Raw genomic sequence first — 19,102 nt, forward strand, 5'->3', positions numbered from 1 at the left:
TCTTTTTGCACTGTAGGGTTCTATGATTCTAAATCTTTTAGCACTAATCCCCAGAACTATGGGACCGGTTGTGAATAGCACACTTTGGGAAGGTTTTGGAGAGGGCACAGAAGAGATTTACTGGAATGGATCCAGGGATGAGGGATTACAGTTACATGGTTAGGCTGGAGAAGCTGCTTTTTAAAAAAAAATTCTTTCATGAGATGCAGCCAGCATTTGTTGTCCATCCCTAATTGCCCTTGAACAGAGTATCTTGCTCGGACATTTCAGAGGGCAGTTAACACATTGCTGTGAATCTGGAGTTACATGTTCTTACCCAGTCTGACCTACATAAGAACTAGGAGCAGGAGTAGGCCATCTGGCCCCTCGAGCCTGCTCCACCATTCAATAAGATCATGGCTGATCTTTGTGGTCTCAGCTCCACTTACCCGCCCGCTCACCATAACCCTTAATTCCTTTACTGTTCAAAAATATATCTATCCTTGCCTTAAAAACATTCAGTGAGGTAGCCTCACTGGGCAGGGAATTCCACAGATTCACAACCCTTTGTGTGAAGAAGTTCCTCCTCAACTCAGTCCTAAATCTGCTTCCTCTTATTTTGAGGCCATGCCCCCGAGTTCTGGTTTCACCTGCCAATGGCAACAACTTCCCTGCTTCTATCTTATCTATTCCCTTCATAATCTTATATGTTTCCAAAAGGATGACAGATTTCCTTCCCTAAAGGATATTAGTGAAACAGATGGGTTTTAATGACAATAATAGTAAGGATGACCAGGAAACTGAGAACAGCTTCAATTCCAGATTTATTAACTGAATTTAAATTCCAGCAGTGATGGAATTTGAACCCATATCCCCAAAGGATATGGTTCAGGATTAATAGTCCAGTGACACTACCACTGCACCACCATCTATCTCCCCTTGGAGCAGAGGGAGCCCAGAGGAGATTTGATAGAATTGGTCAAAATGTTCAAGGCTCCAGATAGTTTATTTTGATTTTGTTTCCAATCAAATTGGAAAGCGTAGCCTTGGGGGAGAGTTCATTGAATGTATTAGAGATCATTTCTTGGAGCAATATGTTGTGAAACTAACCAGGGAGCAGGCTATTCTTGATTTGGTATTGTGTAATGAGCAGGGTTTACTTAATTACCTCATAGTTAAGGATCCTCCAGGGAAGGGCGATCATAATATGACAGTATTCAAAATTCAATTTGAAAGAGAAAAATTGGAGTCGTCTCACACTCTCATTCTGGAATTAAACAAGGTAATTACACAGGCACGAAAACAGACTGGACAGAAAGGCTAAAAGGAAGAAACTTGGTTGGGGGGAGGGGGGGGAGGGGGGGGAGGGGGGGGAGGGGGGGGAGGGGGGGGAGAGGGGGAAAGAAAGCAAAGAAGGTAAAGACAATAAAAAGATAAAGACAAAGGCATATCATATTGCAAAGGCCAGCAGCAGGCTGGGAGCTTGGGAAACTTTTAAAGATTAACAAAGGGTTACTGAAAAAAAGGGCAAGGGTAAATAATGACAGAAAAATAGAATAAAGTATAAAAGGTTTTGCTATCTTTTAGAAGTATAGAAAAGGGAAAAAGAGTAGCTCAATTGAAGATTGGTCCCTTGGAGGATGAAATTGGGGAGTTAATAAGCAGGGAACACAAATGGTGGAGTCGCTAAGTCACTATTTTGCCTCAGTTTTCATGGTGGAGGAACCATCTCAATAATAACAGGTAATGTGGAGGAAATAGAAAGGGAGGAGCTTAGAGAAACAAATCAATAAGTAAATAGAACATAGAATACTACAGCACAAAATGGCCTTTCAGCCCACAAGTTGTACCAATCATACCCCTACCTACCAGGCCACTGAACTATCTGTAACTCCCAATCCCATTAAATAATACTTAAACTATCAGGATTCAGGCAGAGAAGTCCCCAGCGTCCGATGGCCTGCACCCTTGGATGTTAAAAGGATGTGCCAGCGTCAATCGTGGATTCACAGGTTACAAAACTTCAAAATTCCCCTGGATACGGGAAAGGTTTCATCGGATCGGAAACATACTAACATAACACCCTTATTCAAAAAGGGAGGGAAGCAGAAGGGAGGAAACTGCTGCTGGGCTGATTTGCTGAATCCTGCTGGTACATTATGTTCAATGGCTGACCGGGGGGCACAGATTTGCGGGGACGGGCAGAAGAGAAAGAGATATGAGAAAATACATCTCTACGCAGCAAGTGGCTAGGATTTGGAATCTTCTGCCTAATAAAGTGGCTGGATAAAGATATAATAGCCACCTGCAAAAGGGAATCGGGTTAATACTTGGGGATAAAGTTGTAGGGATGTGAATAAGTGACCCTAACTGCATTGGTCCTTCAAATGGTCAGGCAGGTCTGATGGACCAAATGGCCTCTGCATGTTCTGTAGTATTCTACGAAGAGTCTTTCAACAACGTAATGCAATAATATGAAGCGTACCAAAGTTCGTAATGTCTTCCAATTTCCCAAGTTTATCAACAGTAACGAGATTGGGAGCGCGGCCCCATGAAAACATGGGGATTGTAAAGCAAATCAGTTTCTGAACGAGGAGAGGTTAATATTTTGGTGGGCTCCACCAAAAGCTGTCTGTTCTTTTAGCTGACTGGAATATTGAGCCAGCGTTCACTGCCAGAACCTTGGCCAGAGTGACACCAGCAGGACTGGAGGCTGGTTATCTGTTGACCATCCGGAATATGGTAAAGATGGAAATGGTGGGTCTGGCAGCAGGCTGGTCAACAGGAATCGCCAAGTCTTTAATCAACGCCATCAGCAGAATAACGAGCCACTGCGTCCAGTGTCACTCACCCTCAGCAGCTTCTCTTTCTTTTTGCGGACTTCCTCCCATTCGTTGATCAGTCGGCCCCACAGGATCCAAGTGTCCTCCTCCAAATGGCTCAAGTTGCTCGAAGCCGAGGAGCTGGACACAAGCGAGCCACTGCTGTTCCGTCGCGATCCATTCACAGACCGTAGTGACTTACTATCGGCCTCCAGCAACCTAACAACAAGTTAGAGAGACATTTACAGTAGGTTTTCGGATGTGTGTTTTGTAAACGTGTGTCAGTATTTACATCATTCTAGAACCTGGCGCAGCCGTCACAATGGACAGTCCTTCAGTGAGAACGTTGTAACGCATTAATGTCAGCAATCAACAGTCAAGATAAAAGTTTAAGGAAACCACAATAGTTGAAGGAGCACCAAGAATAGGGAACAACCAGTGGCCCGTATCCCACCTGCATATCTGCACAAACATATCCCAAAATACTGGAAAGACTTGCAGAGTTTCAACTGAACCCAGCTACTCCGTAGGTTTGTTTCAAAATATTCATGCAATGTGAGCGTCACCGGTTAGTCCAGAATTTATTGCCCATCTCTAATTGCCCTCAAGGTGGTGCTGGTGAGCCTTCCTGGCCATGTGGGGTAGGGACACCCTCCGTGCTGTTGGGGAGGGGGGCTCCAGGATTTTGACCCAGCGACAGTGAAGGAACGGTGATATATTTCCAAGTCAGGATGGTGAACGACTTGGAAGGGAACCTCCAGGCAGTGGTGTTCCCAGGTATCTGCTGCCCTTGTCCTTCCAGATGGAAGCAGTCATGGATTTGGAAGATGCTGCTTAAGAAACTTTGGTGAGTTGCTGCAGTGCATCTTGTAGATGGTACACACAGCTGCCACTATTCATCAATGGCAGAGTGGGGTGAATGCTGGAGGTGCTGGATGGGGTGGCAATCAAGAGGACTAATTTATCCTGGATGGCATGGAGCTTCTCAAGTGTTGTTGGAGCTGCATTTATTCAGGTGAGCGGAGGTTATCTCATTACACTCCTGACTTGTGCCTTATAGATGGGGCTTTGGGAGTCAGGAGGTGAGTTACTCGCCAGAGGATTCCTAGCCTCTGACCTGCACTTGTAGCCACTGTGTTTATGGCTAATTCAGTTCAGTTTCTGATGAATGGTAACCCCCAGGATGTTGAAGGTGAGAGATTCAGCAATGGTAATGCCATTAAATGTCAAGGGGTGATGGTTAGATTCTCTCTTGGAGGCGGTTGTTGCCTGGCACTTGGGTGGCGTGAATGTTACCTGCTAGCCCAAGCCTGGATAGTGTCCAGATCTGGCTGCATTTGGACATGGGCTGCTTCAGGGTCTCAGGACTCGTGAATGGTGCTGAGCATTGTGCAATCATCAACAAACATCCCCATTTCTGACCTTATGACAGAGGGAAGGTTATTGATGAAGTAGGTGAAGATTGTTGAGTCTCAGGCACTACCATGAGGGACTAAAGCAGTGATGTCCTGGAACTGAGATAATTGATCTCCAACCCCCTTTGTGGCAGGCATGACTTAGTGGCAAGTAGTCTCTGATTCCCATTGACTCCAGTTTTGCTCAGGCTCTGACGCCACACTTGGTTGAATGCAGCCTTGATGTCAAGGGCTGTCAACGTTCCTGCCTCAACCACATCCTCCAGCAGCTCATTCCACACGTGTAAAAAAAAAGTTACTCCTCAGGTTCTCATTAATTATTTCCCCTCTTAACTTAAACCTATGTCCTCTAGTTGTCAATTCCCCAATCCTGGGAAAATGACTGAGTGCGTTCACCCTATCCATGCCTCTGATAATCTTATACAGCTCTAGAAGATCACACCTCAGTCTCCTATGCTCCAATGAAGAAAGTCCTAGCTTGTGCAATCTCTCCCTATAACTCAGTGCCTTAAGTCTTGGCAACATCCTTATAAATCTCTTCTGCACTCTCTCCAACTTAATAACATCTTTCTGATAGCAATGTGACAAAAACTGAACACAATACTCCAGGAACAGACTCACCAATATCCTGTACAATCACAACATAACTTCCCAACTTCTATACTCAATGCCCTGACTGATGAAGGTCAGCAGGCCACTTCTTCACTGCCCTATCTACTTGTGACTCCACTTTTAGAGAACCGTGCACTTGAACTCCAAGGTCCCTCTGCTCCACGATACTCCCTAAGGTTCTACCAATCACTGTGACAGTCCTACCTTGATTTGACTTTCCAAAATGCAACGCATCAAACTTAACTGTATTCAACTCCATCTGCCAATTCTTGGCCCACTTCCTCAGCTGATCAAGATCCTGCTGCAATTTTTAATAAACTTCCTCATTATCTCCAAAACCACCTATTTTAGTGTCATCGTGCCTTGTACTATCTCATCCAAATCGTTGATACAGCAATGGGCCCAGCACTGATCCCTGAGGCATACCACTAGTAACAGGCCTTCAGTCCGATAAGCATCCTTCCACCATTACCCGAGTCAATTGCATATCCAATTTGCCAGCTGTTCCTGGATTTCATATGATCTAATCTTCCAGAGCAGTCTAGCAAGTGGAACTTTATCAAAGGCCTTACTGAACTCCGCACAGACGTCTACCACCCTGCCCTCATCAACCTTCTTGGTCAGCAAAATGGACCATCATTTAAATAGTAACAAATTGCAGCATGCTGCTGTGCAGAGGCACCTGGGTGTCCTTGTGCAGGAATCTCAAGGAGTTGGTTTGCAGGTGCAGCAGGTAATTAAGAAGGTAAACGGAATTTTGTCCTTCATTGCGAGAGGAATGGAGTTTAAAAACAGGGAGATTATGTTGCAACTGTATACGGTGCTGGTGAGGCCACACCTGGAATACTGTGTACAGTTTTGGTCTCCTTACTTGAGAAAGGATATACTGGCACTGGAGGGGGTGCAGAGGAGATTCACTAGGTTGATTCCTGAGTGGAGAGGGTTGGCTTATGAAAAGAGACCGAGTCCATGCTCATTGGAATTCAGAAGAATGAGGGGAGATTTTATGGAAACGTATAAGATTATGAAGGGAATAGATAAGATAGAAGCAGAGAATTGTTTCCACTGGTGGGTGAAACTAGAACTAGGGGGCATGGCCTCAAAATAAGGGGAAGCAGATTTAGGACTGAGTTGAGGAGGAACTTCTTCACGCAAAGGGTCGTGAATCTGTGGAATTCTCTGCCCAGTGAAGCAGTTGAGGCTCCCTCATTGAATGTTTTTAAGGCAAGGATAGATAAATTTTTGAACAGTAAAGGAATTAAGGGTTATGGTTAGCGGGCGGGTAAGTGGAGCCGAATCCACGCAAAGATCAGCCATGATCTTATTGAATGGCGGAGCAGGCTCAAGGAGGCAGATGGTCTACTCCTGCTCCTAGTTCTTATGTTCACTTCAGCAAAGAACTTTAACAAATTTGTAAGGCGTGGTCATCCATGCTGATTATTCCTAATCAAACCCTGTCTTTCCAAATGCCTGTATATCTTATCCCTCAAGTAACTTACCCATCACAGATGATAGACTTACTAGTCTATAATTCCCAGGTTTTTCAATGCAGTCCTTCTTAAACAAGGGCACAACATTTGCTACCCTCCAGTGTTCTGGTACCTCACCCGTGGCTAACAACAATGCAAATATCTCAGCCAGGACTCCTACAATTTCTTCTCTGGCCTCACGCAGTATTCTTGGATATACCAGGTCAGGGCCAGGAGATTTATCCACCTTCATATAGTTTAATACGTCCATCATCTCCTCTACTGTAATGCGAACTGTCCCCAGTATATCGCCAATAACTTCCCCAGGTTCCCAAATCTTCATGCCTTTCTTCACGGTAAACACAGGAAAAATATTCAAGAACCTTGATCGTCTCCTGTAGTTCCATGTGTCCACTTTAGTCCTTGAGGGGTCCTATTCTCTCTAGTTATTCTTTTTCCTTTAATATACTTGAAGAATCCCTTTGGATTCACCTTAATTCTCTCAGCCACAACTACCTCGTTCCTGCTTTTTGCCCTCCTATTCCTTCTTGAGTATACTCATGTATCCCCTGTATACCTCCAGGGCATCCTGTCCTGGTTACACAGGACATACCCAGGAATGGTGGTGGTAGTGGTGGATGAGATATTGTCTATAAGTTTTCGTTCTGTATGACCATGTCAGGCTGTTGCTCTCCCAGTGTGGCACAAGTCCCCAGATGTTAGGAAGGAGGGATCAACAGGGCTGGGATTTCCTTTATTGTTTCCAACACCTGGATCGATGCCAGGTGGTCCTTTTCAACTGAGTGGCTTACGAGAGGTACTTCAGAGTTAACCACATTGATGTGGATCTGGAGTCACATGTAGGGTAGACCGAGCGAGGACATTAGTGAGCCAGATGGGTTTTTACAACAGTGGTTTCGTGGTCATTAGACATTCAATTTTAGTTTTTGTTTTAAATCTGCTAGGATTGGACTCGAACCCGGGTCCCCACAGCATTACTACCCTGGGTCTCTGGATTACTAGCTGAGCAGCAATACCACTACACCTCTGCGTCTCCTTTAGCTCACCACAGAGGTGCTCCCAATAACATTTAGTCCGTATTATCAGACCTGGGGTGTAGAGGTATGTCAGCACGCTCACTCACGTATCCTGGATCAGAAGCGAAACTGTGTGAAGGATATTTCAGACTGAAGCAGTACTGGATTTTTGCCACCAGAGGTCCCCTTGAGCTAAAGCACTAGAATGGTCAAAGAGGCAAGAGGGAGGAGGGACAGAATGAGGGCGATACTGTACCCAGTCCGAAACAATATCTCCTGAAACATCAATATCTACCCAAACCTCCCTCTGCTTTTCCTGCAGAACCGGTCTCCTCGGGATGTTCACTCCATGCTTTCACCAATCTCTGCATTAAACATATCAACGATGTTGTCTGAACCAATGACACATCCATGATCAGATTTCCAATTCCTTCCCCAAGTAGCAATGCATTGTGAAAGGAAAAAAAGGGAGGAAACCTAACAGACTGAATCATACAATTTTAAAATGGGGAGGGGGGGGAGGAGGGGAACAAAGGGGATAGACAGAAATGACATCCACAAATCTTCATGCGTGACAGGTTAATGAGGCTGTCAAAAGTCAACAAGATCTTTGCCTTTAATCAGTGGAAAAGTTGTGTTGAAATTTTATGAATCAGCAGTCTGAGTCCAGCTGGAAGATTGTGTTCAATCTGGGCACCGTGCTCTAAGGAACAGTGTCAATGTCTTGAAGAGGGGGCAGAAAAGATTTACTTGAAGGACACCAGGGATGAGGAATTCCGTATATCAAAAGGCCGGAGAAGCTGGGGTTTTTCCCTCTTTAGAGCAGAGTAGGTCAACAGAAGACTTAATGGAGATAGAGTCATGGACGTTTACAGCATGGTAACAGGCCCTTCGGCCCAACTTGTCCATGCCACTTTTTTTTTAGACTCCTAAGCTAGTCCCAACTGCCTGCATTTGGCCCCTATCCCTCTATACCCATCTTACCCATGTAACTGTCTAAACACTTTTTAATAGGGTTTGGAATCATAGGTTAATGCGCTGCCTGGAAGGGCAGTGGAAACAAATTTAATCACAACTGGTAAATAATGGAAAGATAAAAATTTGCAGCGCTGTGAGAATTGGATAGCTCTTTCAAATGGGCAGCTATGCAAGCACAACAGGCTGAATGGCCTCCATCTAAGCTGCATAATTCCATGATTCCCACCTTGTGGATTTCCCAATTTGACCCAGACAAATTGAGGTCACCAAAGCATCAGGTGTTTAACTGGATTGTAAAGCTCATGACCAGGTCCTGCTCCTGACCTTTGAACTTGAAGCAGCTACCCCTAGATCCCTTCCCATCATTCCTCTCACCTCCATTCACAAAACTTTGGATTGGTTTTCTTCAAACTCAATATCCCAGCCCAGGCGGCCAACAGGAAGTAGTCAATACTGACCATTCAATTCAGAGCCAATGACTGAGGTCTATGGATGACCAGATGGTTCTTAGTAACAAAACTCAGCTTGTGACATGAGAAAGATGGTTATGAGGTAAACTCACTCTTGGAGCAGATTGTGGGGGAATACAAACTTGTCTACTTTGTCAGGAAGAATAATAAAAGCAGCATTGTTTTTTTCAAACGGAGAGGGATGGCAGAATCCTGATGTGCAGAGGGATCTGGGTGACCTGGGTACACAAAGTTAGAATGCAGGTACAGTGATTAGGAAGGTAAATGGAATATTATTGTAAGGGGAATGGAATATAGAAGTTGCGAAGCATTGTTCCAGTTGTACAGGGTGGTGGTGTGTTCGCATCCAGTGTACAGTTTTGGCTTTTTTTTAAAAGAAATGATATAAATAATTCAACAGTTCAGAGAAAGTTCACTGGACTGATCCTGGAATGACAGAGTTATCTTATAAAGAAAGATTGGCCCTGTATCCATAGTTCAGAAGAATGAGTCAATCTTATTAAAAAATATAAGGTCCTGAGGGGACTTGATAGGGTGGGATACTGAGAGGATGCTTAACTTCCTGGGAAAGAGTGAAACTAGGAGACAGTTTAAAAATAATGTGTCTCCCATATAAGATAGAGATGAAAAGAATTTTTCTCTGAGGGTTCCAATTCTTTGCCACTCTCCCCAGCAACAGAGCGGCAGAGGCGGGTTCTACGAATATTTTTAAAGCAGAGGCGAGTAGATTCGAGACTAAAAAGGAATCAGAAAGGTTATCGGGAGTAAGTGGAATGTGGGGTTGAAGCTACAATCAGATCGGCCATGAACTTGTTGAATGGCGGAGCAAGCTCGACTAGCTTCACGTCCCTGCTGCGCACACAACTATGCAACTGGGCGGCACGGTGGCACAGTAGTTAGCACTGCTGCCGTGCGGTGCCAGGGACCTGGTTTCGATTCCAGCCTTGGTTGTCTGTCTGTGTGGAGCTTGCACATTCTCCCCAGGTCTGTGTGGGTTTCCTCTGGGTGCGTTCCTCCCTAGTCCAAATGTGGGTTAGGTGGATTGGGCATGCTAAATTACCCCATTGTGCCCCAGGATGTATAGGGTGGGGGGAAGTAGTGGGTAAATGTGTGGGGTCACAGGGATAGGACCTGGGTAAGGTGTTTTGTTGGACATTTGGTGCAGACTAGATGGGCCAAGCAGCCTCCTTTTGTACAGTAAGGCTTCTAAGGTGGTAAAAAGGGCGACTGGTGATGATTTAACTGAGGATCAGCACACCTCAGGCAGAAGGCAAGGTCATCCTTCATGCATTACCTTAGCCGGTACAGGATTTGAACACATGCTGTTGGCGTCTCTCTGCATCACAAACCAGCCATCCAGCCAACTGAGCTAAACCAACCCCCAACGATTCACAGTGCATCTGAGAGACATGCACTGTGCCAAGCACTGGGGGGGATTCTTTTCCTGACTTCTCCTTAGAGAATAATTTACCGTCAGACTCTCACACTAAGAAATTGCAAACAAAGTACAAAATTAAAGCCCTTGACATCTAATTCAAAGCAACTAGAATGTTTCATATTGTGTTTTACCACTAGAAAATAATCAACTTCCCGCAAGAGAATCGCAACACAAATCACAGAATGACACATCGTGACTCAGACAGCGAAGTTCATCACTGCAGGCTTCCCTGGGCAGGCATCAAAAATAAATCACCAGGGAAAAGATTCCGCATTCGTAACATTCCGAAGGAGGAAACCACTTCAGGATAGATGTGGAGGGGATGTTTTCTCATGGGGGTCAACTGTTTAAAAAGTAAAGAGGATGTCCATTTAAAAAGAAGGGGGGAGAATGTTTTGTCTCCGAGGGTGGGGAGTCTTTGGAATGCTTCCCGAAGAAGAGGTGGAAGCAGAGTCTAGGAATATTTCTAAGGCAGAGTTGGATGGAAGTTTGGTGATTAAAGGGGTGATGGGGGCGGTGGGGGTGGGGGGGGAGGAAGAAGAGTAGGTGGGACGCAGGGTACGATGATCTTATTAAATGACAGGGCAGACCAGAGGGGTTGAACGGCCTCCTGCTATTCCTCGTTCACAGGTTTGCATCCACCAGCACACAAGCTGGTACAGTTACCACAATGGCTGGACAAACACCATTATGACAAAGATCGAGAGTCACCCTGGATCACTTTGCAACAGAGCGATTGAACTGCCTTTTCCTTCCATGCTTACTGATCAGGAACAGGTCTCGATTGGAAATGAAGATTCATGCCACAGATCTGACCAAAGAGCCCAGCTCATTTCCAATTCAGAAACCACAGGCCTGGCTACGTTGCAACATTGGAAGGGCCCAGTGCTGCAGTGTCACCACCTCGTCTTCGACCACCTATAACACCCACCTGTTTTGCTCCTCCAACTTGGCCAGTAGCTCCAGCTCATCTGGACTGAGGTTATCAGAAGAGGGAGAATCAGGGCTGACTGCAGGACTCGCCATGGGAACAAGGCTTTGCAGTGTTAGGGTCTTCATCCATCAGTAGGTAAAGCACTGTATGCCAGCAAAATTTATATTATCTAGGAGAGACAGAGAAAAGGGAGCTTAACATTGACAACCAAGATTCTAACCCAAAAAAATGTGAAATTCCACACCAAAATTACTCCTCAAAATCTCTTTTCTCAAACAGACCTGGCGAATACATAAAAAGGGACTATAATTTAAATAGGATCTTACATGCACCCCCAGGATACCAGCGTGCTTTACATCCATTGAAAGTATTTGTGAAGTATAGTCAATGTTGCAATTCAAGGAAAGCAGCAACTAATTTATACAAAGCAAAGTCTACAACAGCAATGGCCACATCATGGCTATTGCCACGAGTGAGGTTTAAACACTGGCTTCAGGTTCTACTGCTCTTCCTAGAGTGAGCTCCCATTCACCTGGATTGGCAGAGTTTCAGTTTAACATCTGATCTGAAAGGCAGCACCTCTGACCGTGCAGCACTCCCTCAGTACTGTACTGCCCCGAAGGGTTATCCTGGATCAATGCCAATGTGGACTTTAAAAAGCACAGCCACAGAGAGGTGTGTAATTGCTGAGCCTTCGCCAATATGTTAAACACACATTAGCCTCATGTTTCTGAGTCCATGATTGAGGAAGACCTCCCCCTGAATTGGTACAATTACTGGATGCCAATGTACACGGGTTTGAAAACAGCCACATTAGTTTAACTTTTGGTCACTTGAAGACCAGCCGAGGTTTCAGGCATGATGTTCAAACACAAACAGATCTTTAAAGATAGTCAATGCTGCTCTTCATTGTAAACAAAAATCTATAGAAAGACTGCAGTTACTGAATCGCTACCTCTCAGTGAGGGGCTGCTTTTCTATTCAAACCTATTAGTAAAAGTTAGAGGGTAGATATCTGAAAAACAAAACGCGTTACACTGAGTTTATAGACCAAAAAATTAAGTGTTAATCTTTAGACTTCTTCCTCAAGCATCAAGCTAGGTACTCACCATTCTGTATCACATGGAGCTGAACTATTTTAAGTCTTTCATAACCAGTGCAGAGTGAACCTATTTTAAATATTAACGCACTTAAGCTTGCAGCTTTCACTGAAGAAAGTGCTGAGCATTTTTCCACAGCACAAAACATGCATCCCTCGCCTTCAGGTGAACATGCAATATTGAAGAAATTGAATCTATCTGCGTCAGCAAGGCACATACACTACCCATTGCATTGCTGGTTATGGAATTATTCTTGTTACTTTTAGCTGAAGTTTTTGTTCTGCCCAGGGTACCTGGTCATATTTCCAGCCCTGCCTCTATTTGCTGGAAGGCTGCGCGAGAGGGAGAAAGGCACTCGACTGACAACAGAACTACAGACAATTTAGCAAATGTGCTTAAATTATTATGTTGTGAATAGAGGCAGAGTGGTTAGCGCTGCCACCTCACAGACTCAGGTCCGATTCCGGCCTCAGGTGACTGTGTGTGAGGATTTTGCACATTCTCTGCATGGATTTCCTCCAGGTGCTCCAGATTCCTCCCACACTTCCAGGACGTGCAGGTTAGGTTAGGTTATTTGGCCATGCAAAATTTCCCCTTAGTGCCAGAGGGACTACTGGGGTAAATAAGGGGTGGGGTTACTGCAACAGAACCAGAGTAGGATTGTTGTTGGTGCAGGCTCAATGGGCTGAATGGTTGCCTTCCACACAGTAGGAAATCTATGAATCACATGGAGCTGGCACAGAGCAAGAGTGCAGTGTACCAAGCCATTACTGCAAAAGGTGGATATGTAGTGAGAGCTAGAGCCTCTGAGCAGTCACACTAAAAGAGGGTCTTGCACACTGGGACCCAATGCATACTCATAACCTAGAAGATAATTAGAGAAGCCAGTCCTATGAGGCAGTATCCATCTGTGGTAACTAAAATGGGATTGTTTCTTTGGTGCCAAGAGACCCGAAACCCTGTACGGGCAAAGAAACGTTGGTATCCATGAATGGGAGTCATTGAAAACTAGAACCAGGGGGAAAAAAGGTCATGAAAACGACTAATGGAATCTGGGCGTCTTTCTCAAAAGGGTTATAATAGAGTGGGGGATTGAAGAGTCAGTGCACAAAGCTGCGATGGAACAGGTCCCATTGGCAATCCATATTCTCTACTTAACAACAGACTTCAGGAAAGGGTTCAGCACAGATTCAATACATCAGGTTCAAGTATCAGAACAGGTTATAGAACTGGGGAGGGAGATGCAATCTAATCGAGACATTTCAAATGATAAAGGCAATCAACAGGGCAGAAAAGTAAAATCGTTTCCTCCGGCAGTCAGCCCACAGCGGGGAGGCACAGCACTAAAATTATCATAGATTCTTAAAGTGTAGGAGGTGGCCATTCAGCCCATCAAGACTGCACTGACCACAATCCCACTCGGACCCTATCCCCATGACTCCATTTACCCTAGCTAGTCCCTCTGATACAAGGTGGCAATTTAGCATGGTCAACCCACCTAACCCACACATTTTTCGGGCTGCGGGAGAAAACCAGAGCACCCGGAGGAAACCCACGCAGACACGAGGAGAATGTGCAGGCTCCACGCAGACACCGGCCCGAGCCAGGAATCGAACCCAGGCCGCTGGCACTGTGAGGCAGCAGTGCTAACCACTGTGTCGCCATGCTGCCCCAATCAGGAGTGAAATCCTTACCATAGAAACCCTACAGTGCAGAAGGAGGCCATTCTGTCCATCGAATCCACAGACTCCTATCCCTGTAACCCCCAACACTTAGCATGACCGATCCATGTAACCTGAATGCCTTTCGGACTGTGGGAGGAAACCCATGCAGACACGGGGAGAACGTGCAGAGTCCACACAGACTGACCCAAGGCCGAAATTGAATCCAGGTCCCAGGCGCGCTGAGGCAACAACGCTAACCACTGTGTCAACAAGATACTCCACAATTACCCCACAAGTGTCAGCAGAAAAGTGGAACCCTTTGCCGCCCCCCACCCTCCCCCAACCCCACTCCCCCCACCCCCAAAAGCTGCGGAAATCAAGGTCAAGTGAAATTTTGAACCCTTTGAATCATTAGGACCGCAATGGGTTGGAGTACGAGGAACAGGTAGTGGGAGTGGAAGGACAGGACAGCTGTGATTTAGCTGAATGGTGAAATAAGCTCAGGTTGATGAGGGGTTTGGTAGTTGGGGGGTGGGGGGGCAGGCCGCGGAAGAGAGAGAAGCAGGAGGCGAAAAGCTGACTTTTTGTTCACATCCTGTTAGCTGCTTCAATCGTTTTAAAGCTGTTTTTTTTTAATGGAACTGAAACTCTGCAGGAGAAAGAGAAGGACAGCAGGCAAGAAAAAAAAAAGCAATCCATTCACTTGGCATGTTTAAAAGAGAGCCATTCAGATCAAGGACTGGAAATAGAATCTTTGTCAACTGCACCGTCCTGAGAAGCTCAGGCCACAGACAACATGTCTTCTTTTAATTTTCAACAGCGTTCAGAACGCAGTACAGGGAAGGAAGGGAAGTCATCAGCAGATCTGCTCAATGCTGAACTTCTAATTAAATATTCACACTCCATTTTTGTACAAATCAGGTCAGAAAACAGCAGCTTGCACACTACAGGTGATTGCATTGGTCACCGCTGCTACGTGTTCAATCACAAAATATTGGCAACACACATGACACCACTTTAGCCACCACTGGTTTATTTCAGGTGTATTTGGTCCGTCCCCACTTCGTGTGGGATGTTCTTTGGTGGCACATTATATTAATACGAAGACCGGAATCTTGTGTCCTTTAGCTTGTTTTGAAAGAATGTGATGCACTACTCACAGAACAGAGTAACCAGGTCAGAACCAGCAGCAGAATTCAGTGCAGTGAAAAGTGAGATGTGTATTTATGATGCACTATTCAGGAGCAGCAGGACTCTCTGCAGCCAATGAAGTGTTTTGAAGTACAGTCACTATTGTGTAGGAAACACAGCAGTCAATAATCACCAGATTAGTTGTTTCTATGATGTTGGTTAAAGGATAATTAATAGCCACAGAAGAATTTCTCTATTCCATCAGAATTGGCAACTCGGTGGCACAGCGGTGAACACTGCTGCCTCACAGCGCCAGGGACCGGGGTTTGATTCCTGGCTTTGGTCACTGTGTGTGCAGATTGCATGTTCTCCCCATGTCTGCATGGGTTTCCCCCAGGTACTCCGGTTTCCTCCCACAGTCTGAAAGACATGCTGGTTAGGTGCACTGACCCGAACAGGCACCAGAGTGTAGCGACTAGGATATTTCACAGGAACTTCATTGCAGTGTTAACGTAAGCCTTACCATGACTAATAAACTTTAATTTAGCCCACTGGACATTTCCATCATTGGCTCAAAACCCTCGCAATAACATCAGTGCTCTCACTCAGGCCGACATGCCCAGCATCAAAGCATTGACTGCACTCGATCAGCTCCACTAACTGGGCTACATCATCTGACACACCTGACACGAGAGTCCTAAAACACGCACTTAGCTCAGAGCTTCGACATGACAGGTGAGTCCCACGAGGGCAGAGGGAAAGATCCAAGGACCTCCTCAAAGCCCCCTTGAAAAAATACAACATCCCCACTGACACTTGGGAATCTCTGGCCCCAGACCACCTGAAGTGGAGGAAAAGCATCCAGGAAGGATGGAAGGCAGGAAGAATCTCGAGTTTCTTCTCCCAGAGCAAGCTGAAGCCAAGTGCCCTGGTCACCTCACTCACCCACCCACTCACTCCTCCAACCAACGTCTGCCCTCCTGTGATTACAAATGTTTTGGACTCTTCAGTCACCTGAGAGCTCATTTTCTCTGTGGAAGCAAATCATCCTTGAATCTGTCACCTGCCCTTCCTTATTTCCCAAGAGGAGGTCAAGTTTTGCTCCCTCTCTAGTTGGGCCATCCTGAAGGAATCAGAAATTCCTTCTGGATACACTCGACAAATTTCTCTCCATCCAACCCATTAATGCTATGGCTGTCCCAGTCAATGTTGGGAAAGTTAAAATCTCCGACTATTACCACTATACTTTTTTTTGGAGCCATCTGTAATCTCCTTACATATTTGCTCCTAAATTTCCTGCCGACTATTTGGGGGTCTATAGTGTAACCCTATCAAAGTGATTTCCCCCCTTCTTATTTCTCAGTTCCACCCATATAGACTCAATGGCTGAACCCTCAGATATATCCCCTCTCTGTATGACCATGATACTTTCCCTAATTAAAAAGTGCAACTCCCCCTCCCCCTCCTCTCTTACCTCCTGTTCTATCTTTCCTACAGCTTCTGTACCCTGGAACATTAAGCTGCCAGGCCTGTCCCTCCCTTAGCCATGTTTCAGTAATTTCCGTAATATCCCAGCCTCAAAGAATTTGAGAAGATGCCACATCAAAGGTTATTGTAGAAAAAAAAGTTTATGCTGTAGGGGGCAACATATTAGAATGGATAGAAAAATTAATTAGCCAACAGGAAGCAGAGCAGGCAAAAATTTGTCCTTTTCTGGTTGCCAAGATGTGACGAATAATATGCCATATGGATCAGTGCTGGGAATGCAACAATTTATCATTTATATAAATAGGTTGGATGAAGGGACCAAAGGTAATGTTGCTAAATTTACTGGTGAAACTGGTAGGGAAGTAAGTTGTGAAGGGGACATAAAGCGACTACAAAGGGATTAAATTATACTTACAGTATAATGTGGCAAAATGTGAAAGTGTCCATTTTGGCAGAGAGAATACAAACAAAGCATATTACCTAAATGGTAAGACATTTCAGAGCTCTGAGGTGCAGAAGGATCTGGGTGTCCTAGTGCATGAATCAGAAAAGGATAATACACAGGTGCAGCAAGTAATTAGGAAAGCTAATTGATTGTTATTGTTTGTGAGGGGAATTGATTACAAATGCAGGAAGATCTTGCTTCAGTTAAAGAGGGCATTGGTGAGACCGCACCTGGAGCTTTGTGTACAGTTTTGGTCTCCTTATTGAAGGAAGGATGCAAATGCATTGCAAACAGTTCAGAAAAGGTTGACTTGAGTAATACAGGAATGGGCGGGTTGCCTCACCAGGAAGGTTTGGACAGGCAAGGTTTTTATCCTTTGGAGTTTAAGAATGAGAGGTGACTTGACTGAAACATACAAAACTCCTGAGGGGGTCAGAATGGACATGGAGAAGATTTTTCCTCTTGTGGGAGGGTGGAGGGTGGAGTTCACTATTTAAAAGTAAGGAGTCACATGTTTTAGACATGAGAAGTTTTTTTTCTCCCAGAAGTTGAGTGTCTCTGGAACTCTCTCTCTCTCTTTCTCAAAAGGCAGTGGAAGCAGAGTTTTTGAATATTTTTAAGGCAGAATTAGACAGATACAAGGTGGAGAGGGGGGGAGGATGAAAGATGATCAGAGGTCAGCGGGAAGTGGGGTAGAGGTTACAATCAGATCGGCCATGATTATTGCATGGGGAGGTGGCCTACTCCTACTCCTCATTCATATGTTTATATGTACACTCTGCCTGGGATGAAATATAGATATCTCAAAGCTATATTAAATAACAGAAATATAACAATACTATTAGCTCCACAGGGAGAAACAATATTTCTCCTAAACTAACGCTGCTAGCTCAGCCTTTGCCCTAAATCCCAAATCTTAGCTGAAAATTTCCTTTATAATTTAAGTAAAGAACCTGACAACGGGGGCAGCACAGTGACACAATGGTTAGGCTTTTGCCTCAGTGCCATGGGCCGGGGTTCGATTCCCGGTTTGGGTCACTGTCTGTGCTAAGTCTGCACATTCTCCCCATGTCTGCATGGGTTTTCATCAACTGTACCTGCTTCCTAAAACAGTCTAAAGAAGCGCAGGTTAAGTGGATTAGACATGGGAAATGTGTGGAGTACAGGAAAAGGGTGAGTGAGATGGTCTGGGTAAGTTACTCTGACAGAGTGTCAGTGCAGACTCAGCGGGCCAAGTGATCTGTCCTACACTATAGGGGATTCTATGAACTGGATACGGAGCTTACATTTTTTAAATTTCATTTGTGGGACATGGGCGTTGCTGGCTGGTCCAGCATTTATTACCCATCCCTAGTTGCCTGAGAGCAGTTGAGAATCAACCACATTGCTGTATTCTGTAGACCAGACCGGGTAAGAGTGGCAGATTTCCTTCCTGAAAGGAAGTAGTGAACAAGATGGGTTTTTCCAACAATCGACAATGGTTTCGCGGTCATCAGTGGATTCTTAATTCTAGATTTTGTTTTATTGAATTCAAATTCCACCATCTGCCATGTCGGGATTCAAATCCAAGTCCCCAGAACATTAGCCAAGTTTCTGGATTAATCGCCTAGCAATAAATACCACTCGGCCATCTCCTCCCCCTGAAACATCTAGCTCCAAAACTCAGCTTCCAGATCAGAGCTCAGTCCCTCGAAATGTTGTCCATTATTCACTTTCAACTTGATTAATCGAACAATAAAACAACTTTATAAGTGTTCCCTAGCCAAGCATTTCATTGCCACTGCACACATTTTACAATATTGAGGCTGTAAACATAATACTTATCACAACGATAGTGGCAAATACGCGAAACACCCTGTCCACCTGGAGGCTATACATTAGACAAGGCAGCACAATACAAACTACAAACATTAGTTTGGTCATCAGATAGTCAGCATTTCTATAGAACCCTACAGTGCAGAAACAGGCCCTTTGGCCCATCGAGCCTGCACTGACTACAATCCCACCCAGGCCCTACCCCCACATCCCTACATATTTTACGCATTAATCCCTCTAACCTAAGCACCTTAGGACACTAAGGGGCAATTTTAGCATGGCCAATCAACCTTACCCGCACATCT

At 45.1% G+C, this 19,102-nt stretch overlaps 1 protein-coding gene across 4 annotated transcripts in view; it reads right to left on the bottom strand.

The window, feature by feature from the left end:
* Window positions 1-19,102, bottom strand: part of LOC145360855 (EVI5-like protein) — a 301,896-nt gene that overhangs the window by 205,182 nt on the left and 77,612 nt on the right. For all 4 annotated transcript variants that reach the window (XM_080216329.1, XM_080216327.1, XM_080216328.1 and 1 more), the window contains exons 3-4: window positions 11,152-11,323; window positions 2,831-3,020 (exon numbers count right to left, since the gene is read on the bottom strand). In XM_080216329.1, coding sequence (XP_080072455.1) covers window positions 2,831-3,020; window positions 11,152-11,279 — 318 coding nt within the window. In that variant the 5' untranslated portion in view covers window positions 11,280-11,323. The remainder of the gene's footprint in view (window positions 1-2,830; window positions 3,021-11,151; window positions 11,324-19,102) is intronic.

The sequence above is a fragment of the Carcharhinus amblyrhynchos genome, chromosome 33, assembly GCF_965287045.1.
Source record: "Carcharhinus amblyrhynchos chromosome 33, sCarAmb.v2.hapA, whole genome shotgun sequence".
NCBI classification, from domain to species: Eukaryota; Metazoa; Chordata; class Chondrichthyes; order Carcharhiniformes; family Carcharhinidae; genus Carcharhinus; species Carcharhinus amblyrhynchos.